We start from the raw sequence: 18,356 nt of genomic DNA, 5'->3' as shown, positions 1-18,356 counted from the left end.
CTGGGGGCTGCTCTCGGTGCTGGCTGCCAGCCCACATGCCAGGGAGCCCAGGCGAATCCTCCGGTGTGTGAGCCCCTACGTGAGGCTGTGGGTAAGTCCACGTTAGCCATCCTGGGAGGGTGTCCGCAGTCACTGCGTGGAGAACATGACACTTGTCCGCAGAGGGTTTTAATTTGTGAATACTTCAGCAACATGTTCACTGATAATGCTGTTATCTCCTGAAGCACTTTAATTAAAAAGGAAAATATCTAGAATGAGAAATTTAGTCTTTAAATTCTTCAGTGCAATGTATTTTATTTATTTTTGCTGCAAGACAATCTTGAGGCCCTAGAGAAAGGTAGAACGTTGGTAGCGCTCGGTACAGAGAAGCCCACGCTGCCTCCCCTCAAACCCCTCTCCGGGCCGGCTAACGCCAGTGACGCCAAGGCGTGGGAGTGCTCGCCGTGCTGCTTGTGGCAACCCGGCTCACTTCCTCACGCTTAGAAAGGCACTGGGCGAGAGAACAGCTCCTCCGCGGGGCTCCCAGCTGGCCTAGTCAGGGCTACAGGAGGAGACAAGACCCACTAGGCGCCCTCTCGAAGCTCCTGCTGGCGTAGGACATACATCAAATGGCTCTAAGTCCACCAGGCAAACTTTCTTTTTTATTCATAATTCAGATCTACAGAGACAAGAAGAAACAGACATGAAGATCTTCTACCTGCTGGTTCACTCCTCAAGCAGCTACAATGGCCAGAGCTGAGTAGATCTGAAACCAGGAGCCAGGAGCTTCTTCTGGGTCTCCCAATTGAGTGCAGGGTCTCAAGGCTTTGGTTGTCCTCTAGTGCTTTCTCAAGCCACAAGTAGAGAGCTGGATGGAAAATGGATAAGCTGGGATATGAACCAGTGTCCATATGGGATCCGGGTGGATTCAAGATAAGGATTTAGCCATTAGGCACTGTGCCACACCAAGTGCCATTTTATTTTATTTTTTAAGATTTATTTATTTTTATTGCAAAGTCAGATATACAGAGAGGAGGAGAGACAGAGAGGAAGATCTTCTGTCCAATGATTCACTCCCCAAATGACCGCAACGGCTGGAGCTGAGCCAATCTGAAGCCAGGATCCAGGAACCTCCTCCAGGTCTCCCACGTGTGTGCAGGAGCCCAAGGCTTTGGGCCGTCCTCGACTGCCTTCCCAGGCCACAAGCAGGGAGCTGGAAGAGGAGCAGAGCATCTGGGATACGAACCAGCACCCATATGGGATGCTGGCTCATGCAAAGTGAGGACTTTTGCCACTAGGCTATCGCACCTAGCCCCACCAACATTTTTTACACAACTAAAAATGCAATATACTGCTCAATATTTACTTTTATAGTTAACCTCAGAGATTTTTCCATATTGATAGTGCCTTGTTAACTATAAATCCATCATAGCATGTGATAAATATTTATTAATTAAACAAACAATTTTTCCCTAACAGCCTTCAAGTATTGTTCAGGACCAGGCACAGTAGCCTGGTGGTTAAAAGTCCTCACCTTGCACCCGCTGGGATCCCATATGGGCGCTGGTCTAATCCTGGCTGCTCCACTTCCCATCCGGCAGCCTGTTTGTGGCCTGGGAAAGCAGTGGAGGACGGCCCAAAGCCTTGGGACCCTGCACCCGCGTGGGAGACCCGAAAGAGGCACTGGCTCCTGGCTTTGGATCAGCTCAGGTCCAGCCATTGCAGCTACTTGGGTAGTGAATCATCGGACAGAAGATCTCTCTCTGTCTCTCTCTTTCTCTTTGCATATCTGACTTCCAATAAAAATAAATCTTTTTTAAAAATAAGTATTGTTCAACTGCATTGAAAGAATGGGCATGCATATGTGTTACAGTGGGGCTGGTGGTCTGGAGAGCCACTCCGTTCCCCTGGTAACAGGTCAGGGTGGCAGGGAACACACTTCCTGCTGTAGGTCAGCTGCAGTGCATGCTCCCAGTGCTCACTGTCACCCAGGGGAGCCCCAGGCTGCTGCGGGGCGGTGTCTGGGCTGTCTCCTACTTGGATAACCAGCTGCGTGGAAATGGCAACAAGCAAGGGTTGGAAATGTTTGCTTTTATGTTCTAGGAAAGCAAATAGGCAAAGTCTAAGGAACTGCACGAGTCCAAAAGTCATTCCTGTTCTGCCCAAACCCTCTGTGCCAGTGCCTGCCTTACAGCGTGCACAGGACCGCCTGTCCCTTGCCACCTGGTGCCAATGTCTTCCTTACAGCGTGCACAGGACCGCCTGTCCCTTGCCACCTGGTGCCAATGTCTTCCTTACAGCGTGCACAGACCGCCTGTCCCTTGCCACCTGGTGCCAATGTCTTCCTTACAGCGTGCACAGGACCGCCTGTCCCTTGCCTCTGTTTGGGAACAGGGTTCGGAACACTCTGAAAGTTGTTCAGATGCTAAACGGAGCTGCGAGCACAGAGATCCTGCACATGGAGGCTGTGACAATCTGTGTAGACTGCCAACCGATGTCATGTGACCCAACAGGAAGTGCCACATCAAGGCCTAGTGAGCAGTTATGTCATGCTCTGCCTCTGTTAGCTGTGTGATAAAGAACACATTGTTTAATCTTTTTACGCCTCAAGCTCTCTATCTGTAAAACAGGGATAACGCCACTGCTGGTTTGGGCATGATGACTGAGTCTTTGTGGGGCCAGTTTGACGGTCCAGTGGGTTAAGCTCCACCTGTGACACCAACATCCCAGAGAAGCAGCAACTGAAGTCCTGGCGGCGCTTGGACCCTGCCATCCATGTGGGAGACCAGGAGGGGGTTCCTGGTTCCAGCTTGACCCAGACCCAGCCATTGTGGTCATTTGGGAGTGAATGAGGGCACAGAAAATGCCTGTTTACCTATAGCTGTTTCTCAAATAACAGTAAATCTTGATGTGGGGGCGGGGAACCTGAGTAATTGTGTATGCAGGGTTTGGATAATCCATGGTAAACACAAGTGTTCGGAACTGTTACTGCCATCCCCCACCATGTCCTCCTCCCGGCCAGAACCACAGCTGGCCCTTCAGCTCCCCAGGCAACAGCCAGCAGGTCCCAGCTGACAGGCCAGCTCTCACCTATGTCACCTGTCACACGCAATGGCTTGTACATTTAAAGATGGCCAAAATGAACAATTCAAAGAAGAAAAATGTTTCTGACACTTGCAGAGTCGTGTCTACAGCCAAAGAGCTTCTCTTGGTTTCCCAAGTGGGTGAGGGCCAAGCACTTGGTTCATCTGCTGCTTTCTGCAGGGGGTACGCAGCTAGTTCAGGGTCAGGAGCTTGGAAGCCACGCCTCCCCCAACCACATACTCCTTTCTGCCCACCTGTGAGTCAGGAACTCACCTATCATCTGGAACCCGAGAGGGGGCGGTATTGCCTTGCTGTGTAAACATGCCCCCCCACACAACCCCCCATAGAGGTCCATGACAGGGAGGGGCTCACTCTCTTTTCTTCCGTCACTCTGGCACTCCGATTTGGCCTCCCCAGTCCCCGCTTGCTCTCTGGCTTCCCGAGGACAGACTCCAAGGACAGGTAGCCCCTGAGCATGGTCCCGGTGTGTCTGTATACCTCACCCTCTGTTCACTGCTTGGGTGGAACAGTAAAGATATTAATGTTGGGCCGGCACAGTAGCCTAGTGACTAAAGTCCTTGTATTTGCCAAGATCCCATATAGGCACTGGTTCAATTCCCAGTGGTCCTGCTTCCCATCCAGCTCCCTGCTTTTGGCCTGGGAAAGCAGCCAAGGACAACCCAAAACCTTAGTACTCTGCACCTGTGTGGGAGACCCAGAAGAAACTCCTGGCTCTTGGCTTCAGATCAGCTCAGCTGTGGCTGCTGCGGCCACTTGAGGATGATAGATCTTCCTCTCTGTCTCTCCTCCTCTCTGTATATCTGGGTTTCCAATAAACATAAATAGAAAAAAAAAGATGCTAATGCTAAGATGCTTTGTATTGCTAATTTGTTTACTTTCTAGGGTTCCAGGAGAGGTGAAGCCTAGCAGTAACAGAATGTGGGCAGAGAAGCCAGGGAAAGGTTACTGCAGCTTTGTAAGTGTGCCCAGGTTGTTGGTGCACGTTTCTTAGCATAACTTATCTGCTGGGGAAGCTGGAACACAGGTCTTCAGCTTAACAGATGAACTTCAGGGTAATGGCCATTTGTCCCTCTCAGGGTTTCAATTCAGAATTGACTGCCATATAGATTTGTCGTTTGCTAATTTCTAGTGAGTTTGGTTAATAAAGACTCCTTAATACATCCTAGACTTTGTCTGGCATGAGCTCACTTTTATCCCACAACACTTTCCCTGGTGCATTAATAGGTAAGTGGAACAATGCTGACACAGCAGGTGGAAGCTTAGCCTACTAATGCCACATTGCCAGCCCCAAAGGAAGTATACTGATCAGCTTTCTGTTTGTTTGTTACTGAGAGTAGCTAATTTACAAAGAAAATGTATTAGTGGAGCTTGACCAGCCCCATGGGCGTGGCATTGATGACGACAGTGGATGCCAGAATGTACGCAGAGATAGGACAGGGTGGGGCGGCAGAAAGAGCCAGCCAGGCTTGGCTGAGCCTTGAGGACCAACCCTTTTCAAGCACTACCTTTGGGGGCAGGCCCCCTCCCTTCCTGGGACCGGAAGCCTCCCTGCGGTCCCATCTCCAAGATGTCTCCATCCTTAACTCGGGGGCCATCCCTGGGAGTGAAGCAAGCTGTCACCAGTCCCAAGGGGAAGGAAGGGTGGAGGGGATGAGGGCGACGCGCAGAAGGAAGGAGCTTGGAGGAGAAGGGAGGAGACAGGAATTTTCAAGTATAGTTTCTAAGAAAGATAGTGATAGAATAGTCTATGTTTAGACATTCTAAGAATGTATGCTTCGATTCTGGCAATTTTTTTTTTAAAGAACACCACAGTTAACACTACTATTTATAAAGAATTCGTAAGGATGTCTATTCATAAATAGACAAAAGTGAACTTGTGCTATTCCGATGTGAAGCTGAACAGTTACCTAAATTTAACATCTTCCAGTTTACACAGATTTGCTCAGTTCCTATGGTATAAATTGAACTATCTTAAGTTGTAAACACAAAATAATTCTTGAGTGGGTTAGCATTTAAAAAAATGCAGGCTTGGTCTTGTGGCATCCCATATGGGTCGTCTGTGTCCCAGCTGCTCCATTTCCGGTCTGCTTTCTTAGGAAAACAAGCAGGTGACTCCAGTGTTCGGGCCCCTGCACCCATGTGGAAGATCAGAGGAAGCCCCTGGCTTTAGCCTGGCCCAGTGCTGCCCACTGTGGCCATCTGGGGAGTGGACAAGCAGATGGAACACCTCTCGGTAGGTCTGGCACAATGGCCCAATTGGTTAATCTTCCCCTTGCTAAGCGCCAGACCCCATTTGGGCACTGGTTCGTGTCCCAGCTGCTCCACTTCCCATCCAGCTCCGTGCTTATTGCTGTAAAGCAGTGAAAGATGTCCCAAAGCCCTGGGATTCTGCACCCACATGGGAGACCCAGAGTAGGCTCCAGGCTCCTGACTTTGGATTGGCTCAGCACTGGCCACTGCAGCCATTTGGAGAGTGAACCAACAGATGGAAGATCTTTCTGTCACTTGTCTCCTTAAATCTGATCTACCTTTCCAAAAAAATAAAATTAATTAAATAAATAACTCATTTTATAAAAAAAAAAAAACCTCAATGTCTTCCTCTGTTACTCTATTTTTGATAAACAGATTTTTAAAACACAAAGTCACTGACTCCACATGCAAATTGGAGAATGTTAGTCAAAACTGCTCCAAGGCCGTGGACTGCCATGGCGCGGGCCAGGTGCTCAGCCAGCTGCCTGCCATGGCACTCCTGTACAGGCTGCCCCACAGTGACGGGGTGCAGCTCTGGGCACAGTGGGTTAAGCATCCCAGCTCAGGGAACTAGCTCAAGTCCTGATTGCTCTGCTTCTGGTCCAGTTCCCTCCTAGTAGCCCATGTGCTTGGGTCCCTGCCACCCAGGTGGGAGATGAGGAGGGTATTCCAGCGGCCTCACTCCAGCTTCGCCCAGTCTCGGCTATGGCAGCCAGTTGGGGGAGTGAACCAGTGAACAAATACCTCCTCCTGGCCTGTGCCTTTCAAATAAATAATACATCTTAAATAAAATGAAATCAAAATAATAAAATGAGATTGTCGAAGTGGGCCCTCCAGGGCTGAGCGATGGGTTCCTCGTTGGAGATGTAGGGGGTAAGGGCAGCTGAAGAAAGGACGCCTGGGTGGGCAGTGCTGCTGCTGACAGTGGGCGTGGGGAAGGTCGAGGAGGATGTGCCTTCTGCCCAGGCCGGCGCTCGGATGGGGATGCCATCACATGACCCACAGACTGGGTCATTCCCACAGAAGCCGTCACTGCCCACGGAGGCCATCACATGGCAGGCGATGTGGCGGGGTCGGTCCCTGGGAGGGGGACAGACAGGTCAGCAGGAGGAGGGCGGGCCCGTGTAGAGGAGCACGGAGCAGCCTGTCTCACACACACCATGCGGGGAGGCTCAGCACTGCGCCCTCCCCTGCTTTGCGCCATTTTCTTCATTTTTAGGATTTTTATTTATTTGAAAGGCTCTCTCTCTGTCTCTCTCTCTCTCTCTCTCACACACACACACACAGATTGTATCTGCTGCTCCACCCATGCCTCGCACATGGGTGCAGGCACCTCTGCTGCTTTCTCAGGGACATTAGCAGGCAGCTGAGTAGGACGTGGAACAGCGGGACGCTAATCAGTGATGCCTGAGCTTGCAGGTGGAGGATTAGCCAGTGAGCCATTGCACTGCCCCTTCCTCCCCTGTAAGTCAGAGGTCAATAAGGAAGAAGTTACCGGGTTCGGCAGAATGAAGGAGATTCACACCTGTCACAGCGGCAGCGACACAGGATGGCGAGCTGGAGCAAGGCTGCCCTCTGTCGGACACAGGTGAGCACACAGTGGGTGCAGCCAGAGGACCAACGCGTGCCCCGCAGGGGCCGAGGTGCTGTTGGGATGTTTTTCTTTATTTGAAAGGCAGGAACACAGAGAGATCTCTTGTCTGCTGCCCCACTCCCTACATGCCCCGCAACAGCTAGGACTGGACCAAGTCGTGGTCAGGAGCCTTGAACTGCACCCTGCTCTCCCCCGGGGGTGGCAGGCCAGTCACTGCCTCCCAGAGCGCATCCCACGGCAGGAAGCTGGGATCAGAAGCAAGAGGCAGGGACTGCAAGGTGGCCTCTCAGCCACCATGGGCCGACCCAGAGGGCCCCAGACAGGCCTCGGGAGCAGGGTCACGGAGGAGGGACGACTCCACCTGCACTGGAGGGCTGAGGAAGCAGGCAGGAGGGGACACTGTGGGTAAAGGGGGACAGGGGCCGGAGGTGGGGGGGCAGGCACACATCCCAGGGACATGGGAATGTGGCCAAAAGAAAATGTGTGGGGCCCAAAGCGAAGGCTCAATTGGCTAAGCTTCCCCTTGCAAGTTCCAGGATTCTGTATGGGCACTGGTTCCTATCCTGGCAGCTCCACTTCCCATCCAGCTCCCTGCCTGTCGCCTAGGAAAGCAGTCGAGGACGGCCAAAGCCTTGGGATCCTGCACCAATGTGGGAAACCCGAGGAAGCTCCTGGCTTCAGGCTTTGGATCAGCTCAGCTCCAGCTATCACAGCCACTTGGGGAGTGAATCAGTGGATGGAGGGTCTTTCTCTCTGTCTCTCCTTGTCTCTATAAATCTGTCTTTCCAATAAGAAGGAATAAATCATCTCTCTTTTTTTTTTAATCGTTTGCTGTAGATTTACTGAATTTTCAGTTGCACCTGTAGTTGCCTTGGCAGAACCAGACCAAATAATTTGACAGGTGTTCTACAGCCCCCATGGGGGGGGCTGCATTGATATCCTGTCCCCATAACATCTCCACTGAACAGTTCTGCATGAGCGCTCACGGAGGGCTTCGCTCAGCCACACTGTAGGAGTTTATCACACGTGGGAGAGCTGACCTTCAGGGGGTAAGCAGTGATGGTGGTGGGCTGCCCCCATCAGGCATTAAGAGTGCGTCCCACACAGGTAGAGGGCAGGTCAGAGGAATTCCTGGAAATTCCTGCTGGTCAAATGACAGGCACTTACAACCCAGGTTTGCTTGGGAAGCACACCTAGGAGACTCAGCAATATACCCACTCCCCTTGGAAAGCCAAGGGCACTCGGCCATTCAGAGCCCTGGGCACTGAAGCCAGAGCCTGTCCCCTGCTTTCTCAGCTCCAGGCACCTGCTCAGAGGAACCCTCCCTATCACCCATCTCAACACAGCGGTACAACACACCCGTCATGGCGAGGATCTCTGGCCAGCAGGGCCCTAGACCACCGAGGGGTGAGGCGACGGTGTTCTTCGGCTACAGACCCGTGGAGGACAGTCTGGCGGAACACGGCCACTTATTGTATAGGGTACAACTTATATAGACTAGAAAAGGGGACGGCAAGAGGGCGGTCCTGATAGTCCCGCCACCCAACAGTGGCATTGTAATTGGCTAAAAGGCACGTCTATCCCTTTAGATCCTCCAGTCACGTCGCAGCTGGAAGCTGCCTCAGGTTATGGGCAGGTTGGTATGGGTCACGCCCACCTGGCACCAGGCAGAGATGCAGGGGTGCTCTCCCACAACCTATCACTTCCAGGGTCTGCCAAGTACCCCCATGTGCCCGCCTCCCTCCACCCTAAAAAAAAAAAAAAAAACTTTAAAAACAAGGATTTTGTCCATTCAGGGTGAATCTTAGAGATACTGAGTCCACAGGAGTCGTGCCCTCAGCCTGTAGCCTTCGGGGCCAAGGGCAGCATGAGGGCACAATGCCGGAAGCAGAACCGCCACGCTGTCCCTTTCACAAACAGCGCCCCAAAGAATTCTCACCCTAACCCTAGCCCTCAGGACTCCCCAAGGAGTTCTTCCCCCACGGTCTGCAGGGCGCGTGGCCCTTTCCCGGCCGCTCGGCCTCCTCCGAGGCTGCTCGGCGCCTCCTTGGCTCGCCCCCAGTCCCCCAGACGTGGCCGTCCTCTGTCCTCCGTGCCCCTGGCCGGCTCCCCGGGGCCCGGTCGCCTGGCAACCGGCAAGGCCACCGCGCGCCGCCGGGCGTTTGTGCCCCGGCGCGTCGGGCGAGCAGGGCGGCTGGCGCTCGGTGGCCGCAGGAGCGGACGGACGCTCGGTGGCCGCAGCTAGAGGAGGCGGAGGCCCGGGACACGCCGGAGCAGGCCGCGGCGCCGCCCCCGGGGCATGTGAAGTGGGGCATCCGGCGTGTTTCCGGGTGGGGAGCCGATGCCACGCTCGCCCGGCCGACTAAGCAGGGAATGACCATGGTAATTAACGCCCGTTTGGGAATTCTGAGGGCTCACTCCGGGGCTGCCTTGAGAGAGGAGCCTTTCCCCAGGGAGCAGGAGGTGCCAGGGAGGGGTGGGATCCCTGGCAGCCTGACGGGGGCCTGAATTTAGTTCCTTGGCTCCGTTGAGCAGCTTGCACACTCCAAGATAGTTTCTGTGTGGGAGAGAGAGGCAGTCTGGCAGCGTGGGCTCCAGGACACACACGCCCACAGCAAGTCCCCGTCCCACCCCGGTGTGGACTGCCCGGGGCCCCCGGGTGCTGCCCGCTGAGGCAGGCAGTAAGTACCCACACATACCTGATCCCGGCCCCTTGAGCTTGAGACCCCGCAATCCACAGCCCACACTTCCTCTCTGCCCTCCCCCAGCATCCTGCACCTTCCGCGAGCACTGGACCCAGCCCAGGAGTGTTAACCCCTTGGCGTGGAAGCCTTGTCCTCCCGCTGTCCACAGACGGTGTGCTAGCGCCCGGTTCCTCGCGGCGTGCGGTCTGCGTTGTAGATTTGGTGTTGAGCTTCTCTCGATTTCAGTTGGGCGTCACTGTTGTGGTTCATGTTACTGTTCTCTGTCCCTGCCCAGGGAGCCCAAGCCGAATGGTGTAGGGAGCTTTTTAAGCCGCCGGCTTTGGGGAAAGGTCCAACACATGGCTCCCAGAGCCTGTGGGCGAGGGCCACACACACCCCCCCCCCCCCGCCTGCCTTTCTGCCAGGTCCCACTCCTTGCACTGCCTGCCCCTTAACCTTGTCTGGCTCTCTTTGATTTTACCTGTTTCCTCGGCTCAGCTGATGTGATCTGTTTGGGAAAGGCTTGTTCCCTGGTTCCCAGTGGAGGCAATCACCCACCCTGGCTGTGCTGTGGCAGTGCCCTGTGCACTTGCCCACCCCGCCCCAGCATGGTGGAGAGGTCACAGTGTTGGTGGTTAGTCACGCGTGACTTGCTCCCTCACTGGTCTCAAAGCGTCCTGGGAGACTGAAGGCCACGTGTGCTTTGCTCCTGCCTAGCAGGGGACTTGGTGCAGAGCAGGTGCTTGTTAAGTCCGTGTTGAATGACTGAGAGGCAGCTTGCTTCCTGGTTGCTGTTCCTGCAGTCCGTCTGCACGGAGTCAATGTTTGTTCATCCTTTCATTGTGCCAGATGTGTAAACACACGAATAGTTACTATTAAATAGCAAAAAGTGTTTAGGGTGAGCAGGAAGAAGTGATGTGTTTCTCCGTGACCTGGTGTGGGCACAGCGGGTAAAGCTGCCATCTGTGATGTAGGCATCCCACATGGGTGTTGATTCATGACCTGGCTGCTCCACTTGCCATCCAGCTGCCTGCTGATGTGTCTGGGAAAGCAGCAGAGGACAGCCCAGGTCCTTGGACCCCTGCACTCGTGTGGGAGTCCTCGAACAATCTCCAGACTCCTAGTTTTGGTCTGGCACAGCCGTAGTAGATGCAACCCTCTGGGAAGTACAATAGGCAATAGAAGATATCTCTCTCATCCCCATGTGCCGGCTGCTTCCAGAGGTGTGAACACTCTCTGCCTTCCCCCACAGGTGGTGGGAGCCCACCAATCGAGCCATCCCATGCAGCTTTCCTGGGTGCCCATTGGTAGTAAGCTGGAGTCGGGAGCAAAGCTGGAGGGTGAGGGGCAAGATCCCAGCCAGGGGCTTCACCTCCAGACCACTAAGGGGCGCCATCGAGCAGAGTAGCACAAAGAGAAAAACTGGTTAGGTCCCAGTAGGAAAGACCTGGACGAGGGGGCATGATGGCCAGCTGGGGACAAGGAGGAAGGCCACTGTGACTGGAGCAAGCGGCCTGACCTCCTTGGTAGAGCTGGAGGGCTAGAGGAGGGAGCTCTGTGGTGACAATTTGGCCTGGGCTGGGCAGTGCCAGCCCCAGGGGCACAGAAGGCTGCGCAACATTTGTACTGGGTCTGCCAGGGCTGCCACAGGTAGGACTCAAAAATTGAATATGTGTATGGCAGGCTAGCTTTTTTTTTAATATTTAATATTTATTTTTATTGGAAAGGTAGATTTTACAGAGAGAAGGAGAGACAGAGAGAAAGATCTTCACCTGCTGGCTCACTCCCCATGCAGTCTGAGCTGAGCAGGTCTGAAGCCAGGAGCCAGGAGCTTCTTCTGGTTCTCCCATGCAGGTGCAGGGTCCCAAGGCTTTAGGCCATCCTCAACTGCTTTCCCAGGCCACAAGCAGGGAGCTGGAAGAGACGTGGAGCAGGCAGGACAGGAACTGGTGCCCATATGGAATCCTGGCGCAGGCAAGACGAGGACCTCAGCCACTTAGCTACCACACCGGCCTGGGCTAGTTTTGAAGTTGGTTGCGTTGTATGCCTTGGAATGCTGTAAATATCCAAAGGGCCCTTGGCAGAAAACAGGTTTCAGGGTGTGAGGCCACGGCAAACGAGGTGCCAGTCAGCCCCAGCGCCTCGTTGTGCTCCCTGCCCTCTGCCCTTCTCCTCATTCTCCCTGTCCCCCAGCTCCTCTCCACATCTCCAGAATCTTACCCACTGGATGTGGGGTCAGGTGCGTTGGCAGGCAGGGCTGGGCCCTTTTGCTTGGATAATTATTTAGAAATTCATCGATGTTGTAGTGTGTGTGGGTATTAATAGTTCCTCCTTTGTGTGGCTGAGGAGTGTCGCATGGTGTGGTCAGGCCACGGTGTGTTAGCTCTCTGTCTGCTGTTGACTTTGGGTTATGGCCAGTGACTGGCTACTACAAGTAGAGCTGACATGTTTCTTTCTAATGCTTCAGTCCCCAGGTGCCCGCAGCAGCCAGGGGACTGGGCCAGGCCAAAGCCTGTTGCCCAGAGCTGTTTGGGTCCCCCTCAGGATGGCAGAGGCCCAAGTGTTTGAACCCTAATCTGTTGCCTTTCGGAATGCATAAGTTGGTCGCTGGGTTAGGGTGCGAGCAGCCAGGCCTCCCACTGGCCCTCCAGTGTGGCAAGCAGGTGTCCCAAGCAAGTAGTCAAACCTGCACTTTAAAAACCTGCACTACACTTTTAAAAAATGTATTTATTTTACTTGAAAGACTTACAGAGCAGGAAAGATAGCAAGATGCTGCGTCCCAAGTTCACTCCCCAAATGGCCAGAGCTGGGCTGCTCTGAGCTGGGAGCCAGGAGCTTCTTCTAGGTCTCCTGCATGGGCACAGTGTCCAAGGCCTCAGGCCATTCTCCACTGCTTTCCCAGGCCATTAGCAGGGAGCTGGATTGAAAGTGAAACAGCTGGGATTAGAACGATGCCTACGTGCGATGCTGGCACCACATGTGTAGGATTAACTTACTGTGCCACCACACTGACCCCTTTTTACACTTATTTGAAAGGCAAAGGTCTTTCTTGTCGGGTTCCCTCCATAAATGCCTGTAACCGGCAAGGCAGGGCCTTTCTGAAGCCAGAAACCTTAAACTGCAGCGGGCAGGGAACCAGGTACTTGACTGGTGTCTGCCCCTCCCAGCGTATGTGTGAGCCAGAGGGTGGATGAGAAGCCGCAACGTACAACACAGGCAGCCCAAGCAGCGGCTGACCCACTGCGCCAAACACTATATAGAACACAGGCAGCCCAAGCAGCGGCTGACCCACTGCGCCAAACACTATATACAACACAGGCAGCCCAAGCAGCGGCTGACCCACTGCGCCAAACACTATATACAACACAGGCAGCCCAAGCAGCGGCTGACCCACTGCGCCAGCCGCCCTCCCTGGCTGTCAGGGAAGGTTTCTGCCAGCAGTGTGTGAAAGTCCCATTTTCTCACATACGCGGTGTGATTGGTCCTTTAGAGAAAGATGTACGCCTTTATGTATTGGAACGGTGGAGGTACAGATCAGGGAAAGCACGGATCTTTCGTCTCTGATTCCCCATGCCCACCACAGGCCAGCACAGGGCCAAGTGACAGCTAGGAGCCAGGGTTTCCTCCAGGTCTCTGAGATGGGTGGCAGGGGCCCAAGACTAGCCTTCGTCGGCTACTCCCCGAGTTCATTACCAAGGAGCTGAAGCAAATCGAAGTAGAAAAACCTGGACCAGGCTCTCGGGATGTGGGCGCCCCAAGTGGCCGTTGAACGCACTGCACCCCAGCGCCTGCCCCCATCCCCCATGGTTGTGTTTTGAATATAGGACTTTACCACATAGAGGGTTTGCAGATATTTCCTCCCATCCTGTGGCATCGCTTATTGTTATCATAATTATGTTAACATCTTTTGAAGAGCACACGTTGGATTTTAATGGTGAGCTTGTCAGTTTTTCTCGTGGATGGTGCTTTTGGTGTCATATCCAGCCAGTCTTTGTCCTATCCAAGACCGTAAAGGTCTTCGCTATGTTTGTTCCTGATGCGTTACCCCGTTGTTGTTACATTTAGTTCTGAGATGGACTTTGAGTTCAGTTTTGTACATGGTCCAAGCGTGGACTGCAGCCGGATATTACAGTATTCCAGCGCCGTAGGCCGCGGGGATCGTCCCTGCTCCCCGAGCTGCTTTGGCGTTTTGGGTGAAAACCAGCTGCTGCTGCACGTGTGGGTCTCCGTGGCTCTCTTGCCGTTCGCAGAGTGCAGCTTTGCAATGATTCTTGAGCTCAGATGGCGTCAGCGCTGCAGCTCTGCCTTCTCTAGGGTCCTGGGAATCTCCCGAGCAGGTTCAGGATCTTCTGTGAGAAGATGAGAACTGGTGAGCCTTGTCCAGCTCCCTCGAGTCCTCGAATAATCAAGTCAGCCTGCCAATTCCTACCAAAAGATAACTTTGAATAAAAATGACAAATTCTTATGTGAATTGTAGTTCTGACACGATCCTAGAGGTTAGAGCACACTTGGGCATGTACACACACACACACACACACACACACACATATTTTCTTGCAATTGCTACAGGTAAGTCAAGACTGGTTGCCAGGCAAAAAAGGTATGAAATCACAAATAAAGTCAAGATCCAAACAGCGCTGAGCCTGTGGCCGAGTGCAGCCGCGCCTCCGGCTGTCTGCTGAGCCCAGGCGTGGGCTTCCTCGTCTGTCTGTTCACTGGGAGTTTTCTCAGGAAGCACAGGCTGCTGTTTCAAGATTGCTTCTTGGGCTGGCACTGGGACACAGCCAGGGCCCTGGCAGTGCCAACTGCTCCACTTCCAACCCAACTTCCTGCCAGTGTGCCGGGGGAAGCAGTGGAAGGTGGCCCAAGCGTTTGGGACCCCACAACCACATAGGAGACCTAGAAGCTCCTGGCTTCACAGTGGCACAGCCCTGGCCATTTGGGGAGTGAACCAACAGATGTAGTGTTTCTGTCTTACCTTCTCTCTCTCTGTAACCATCAACTCGAATAAATACAAAATAAAGCTAAAAAAAATATTTCTCAGGACTGACACGTAGGTGTACAGGCTAATTCTCTGCCTCTGGTGTCATCCTCGCATATGAGCACTGATTCAAGGCCCGGTTTTGGGCCTGGGAAAGCAGCCAGGGATTGCCCCAGTCCTTGGGCCCCTGTACGCGTGTGAGAGAAACAGAGGAGTTCCTGACTCCTGGCTTTGGATTGGCTCAGCTCCTGATATTGTAGCCATTTGGGAAGTGAACCATTGCATGGAAGATCTCTCTCTCTCCTTTATCTTAACTCTGCCTTTCTTTCTTTCTTTCTTTCTTTCTTTCTTTCTTTCTTTCTTTCTTTCTTTCTTTCTTTCTTTCTTTCTTTCTTTCTTTCTTTCTTTCTTTTTTAATTATTTATTTTTACTGCAAAGCCAGATATACAGAGAGGAGGAAAGACAGAGAGGAAGATCTTCCGTCCGATGATTCACTCCCCAAGCAGCCACGATGACTGGAGCTGAGCTGATTCAAAGTCAGAACCCAGGAGTTTCCTCCAGGTCTCCCACGCGGGGGCAGGGTCCCAAGGATTTGGGGCATCGTTGACTGCTTTCCCAGGCCACAGGCAGGGAGCTGGATGGGAAGCGGGGCCACTGAGACATGAAATGGCGCCCATATAGGATCCTGACAGATGTGGGGCCCGGTGGCGTGGCCTAGCGGCTAAAGTCCTCGCCTTGAACACCCCGGGATCCCATCTGGGCACTGGTTCTAATCCCGGCAGCCCCACTTCCCATCCAGCTCCCTGCTTGTGGCCTGGGAAAGCAGTAAAGGACGGCCCAAATCCTTGGGACCCTTGCACCTGGGTGAGAGACCTGGGAGAAGCTCCTGGTTCCTGGTTTCAGATCAGCTCAGCTCTGGCCGTTGCAGCCATTTGGGTAGTGAACCAGCAGGTGGAAGATCTTCCTGCCTGTTTCTCCTTAAACCTGACCTGCCTTTTCAATAAAAATAAATAATTTTTTTTTTAAAGAGAGAGAGATCTTCTATCTACTGGGTCAACCCTCAGCTGAAATAGCTGGGGCTGGGCCAGGCCAAAGCTGAGAGCCAGAACTGTATCTGGGTCTCCCATGTGGGCAGTGGAGCTCAGCTATTTGGGCCATCATCCACTGTCTTCCTGGGCACATCAGCAGGGAGCTGGGCTGGAAGCAGAGCAGGCAGGCCTTGCAAAGGCGTTCCCATGCGGCGACCCCACAGTTCAAAGGCCAGGACTTGAACTAAGACACGAAGCCAGCACTGGATGACACATCACTGCCATTGCCTTCACCACCACCAACCCTCAGGGCTGTCCTTCGGGGTGGGAAGCACAGGTCGGTCCTTACAGTGGAAAGCAGCAGCCGGACAAGGTCCCTCCTTCCCCAAATGCAAACTGCATCCCCGGGCACAGCCAGCGCCTGCCGAGGCTTTGGGGTCAGCGGCGTCTGGGAAGAGCGACGCTTAGTAGCTGAAGGTGGAAATAAATGATTTGCAAAGTTTTGCTAGGTTGCACAAAACAGCGGGACTTCTGTATGTCCTGTGACCTGCATGTACAGAAAACCACAGCTGGGAGCCTGTTAACAAGTGCCTCTCAAGGCGAGATGATCAGAGCCACCTGCAAGGGCTCAGTATTTGCATGAAACAGACATCTTGTTCATAGCGCTTCACTTAAAAGGCATCCCAAGTTGCACAAATAGAAAAATGTGTGAAAAACATTAAAATGCATTTCATGGTTTTTACATTTTACATTTTGTGAAATGAAAAAATAAAGATGAAAAGTGTTTTTTTTTTTTTTTAAATTACTCATTTTTATTTGAAAGGCAGGGTTGGGCCAGGTGCGGTGGCCTAGCAGCTAAAGTCCTCAACTTGCATGTGCCGGGGTCCCATATGGGCACCAGTTCTAATCCTGGCAGCTCCACTTCCCATCCAGCTCCCTGCTTGTGGCCTGGGAAAGCAGTCAAGGATGCCCCAAAGCCTTGGGACCCTTGCACCTGCGTGGGAGACCCAGAAAGAGGTTCCTGGTTCCCGGCTTCGGATCTGCGCAGCACTGGCCGTTGCGGTCACTTGGGGAGTGAATCATCGGACGGAAGATCTTCCTCTCTGTCTCTCCCCTTTGTATATCTGACTTTCCAATAAAAATAAGTAAATCTTTAAAAAAAAAAAAATAAGAATCCTGACAGATGCAAGGTGAGGATTTATCCACTAGGCTACCACGCTGTGCCCGAGCCTGTTTTCAGTCTGTAGCTCAACAACGTGCTATTGATTTCTGTTACTGTAAATGGTGTATTAATCGTGCCATGTTGCTCTTCATAGATGCCCTGTGTTGGATGCTGGGACAGCATGGGCCGAAGCAAATGGCTGGCCACATTTGGCTTCATTGCTGCAGGTTGCATTCTGCATCTAGACACGCGCGTTTTCCTGTATGACCCAATGCCGTTTAAGACCAAACGGTCATTCTGTTATTGCTAAATTTTCATGTGTTCAAATTGTCTTTTTGCAACTTCTTCAAATTAGAATGTAAGAAAGGATTACATATGGTATTCAGTCTCTTCATCTAGATTACTTGATAAATGTTTGTCACTTTCAGTTGCATATGTCTGTTCCATGGCACTTTTTTGGTTGTTGCTGTTTCGATTTATTTAGGGGCTATTTCTTATTTTTTAGAGATACATTGGAAAGCAAGAGACAGAAACTTATTTCTCTGTTCAAGTACTTGCCACACACTGGGCCAAGACAAAGTAAAACAAGGAGTTCAAAGCTCCCTGCCGGCGTGCGGTTGGTGGCAGGGGCCAGCTGGGCCATCCCCCGCTGCCTCCCAGGGCACGCGTCGGCAGCAAGCTGGAACTGGAACGCCGGGCGCTCTGACATGCTGTGTGCCATTCGAGTAGTCGTAACTGCTGTGCCCGACACCCACCTTAGACATTTTTCTTAGTTCAGTAAGGAAATGTGGAAAATTAAGCCAAAATACAAAAAGTAATTGTGCCCTCTCCCTGTGTTTTTGACTTGTCTTTGAAAGCCAGGTAAAGGGAAAAAAGAAAAAAGCCGGGGCCGGTCCCGAGGGAAGAAGCAGAAGAAGCCGGAAGTGGACATCCTCAGCCCGGCCGCCATGCTGAACTTGTACTACATTGCGCACAATGTCGCGGACTGCCTGCACCTGCGGGGCTTCCGCTGGCCAGGGGCTCCCAAAGGGAAGAAGAAGACTTAAGTGATGGAGTTTGGGGAACAGGACTGCGGGAGGAGGAATCGGCTATACAATGATTGCTGGCCAGCGAGACTTTACTGCAGACAACATGAAGTGCAAGCCAAGTGCGTCCCTGGGGCCCTGGCTGCACGGCGTGGGTGCTCAGCCGGGCTGCTCAGGGGCTGAGCGGAAAGGAGCCCCAGGAGCTGCACAATGTCGCGGAGGTGACAGTGCGTTAACAATTATTACCGTCTTTCGGGGTGAGAATTAAACCTTGCTCTCCAAGATGGAAGCTCTGGTCTGTGTGTAAGTGTGAGTTTGCGTTTTCTTTTGCCAAAGGCGGTTAAGCCCAAGATACACTTGTGTGTTCCCTGTCCTGCAGCAATGGACTTGGTGCACGGAGGCGATAATAACACGCGTGGACTACCCACTGATGGTCAGTAGCTGAAGTATTAGTGGCATCAGGCTTTTACAGACTGAGGGTCACATGGGATAAGGGAGGCACTGAGGGGCTTATGTAGTTCCCATAAGTCTGTCTAGGAACCCATCAA

At 52.8% G+C, this 18,356-nt stretch overlaps 1 protein-coding gene across 1 annotated transcript; it reads left to right on the top strand.

Annotated features, from left to right (window-relative positions):
• Positions 1 to 9,177: 9,177 nt before the first annotated feature.
• Positions 9,178 to 17,939, top strand: SMKR1 (small lysine rich protein 1). The gene is made up of 2 exons (XM_036497228.2): positions 9,178 to 9,310; positions 17,641 to 17,939. The coding sequence occupies exons 1-2, from the start codon at positions 9,302 to 9,304 to the stop codon at positions 17,827 to 17,829; spliced, it is 198 nt and encodes a 65-aa protein (XP_036353121.1). The 5' UTR covers positions 9,178 to 9,301; the 3' UTR covers positions 17,830 to 17,939.
• Positions 17,940 to 18,356: the final 417 nt, after the last annotated feature.

Source organism: Ochotona princeps, chromosome 25 (assembly GCF_030435755.1).
Source record: "Ochotona princeps isolate mOchPri1 chromosome 25, mOchPri1.hap1, whole genome shotgun sequence".
Classification (NCBI taxonomy): domain Eukaryota; kingdom Metazoa; phylum Chordata; class Mammalia; order Lagomorpha; family Ochotonidae; genus Ochotona; species Ochotona princeps.
The sequence above is the reverse complement of the archived record's forward strand: the minus strand, read 5'-3'. Positions and strand labels throughout refer to the sequence as shown.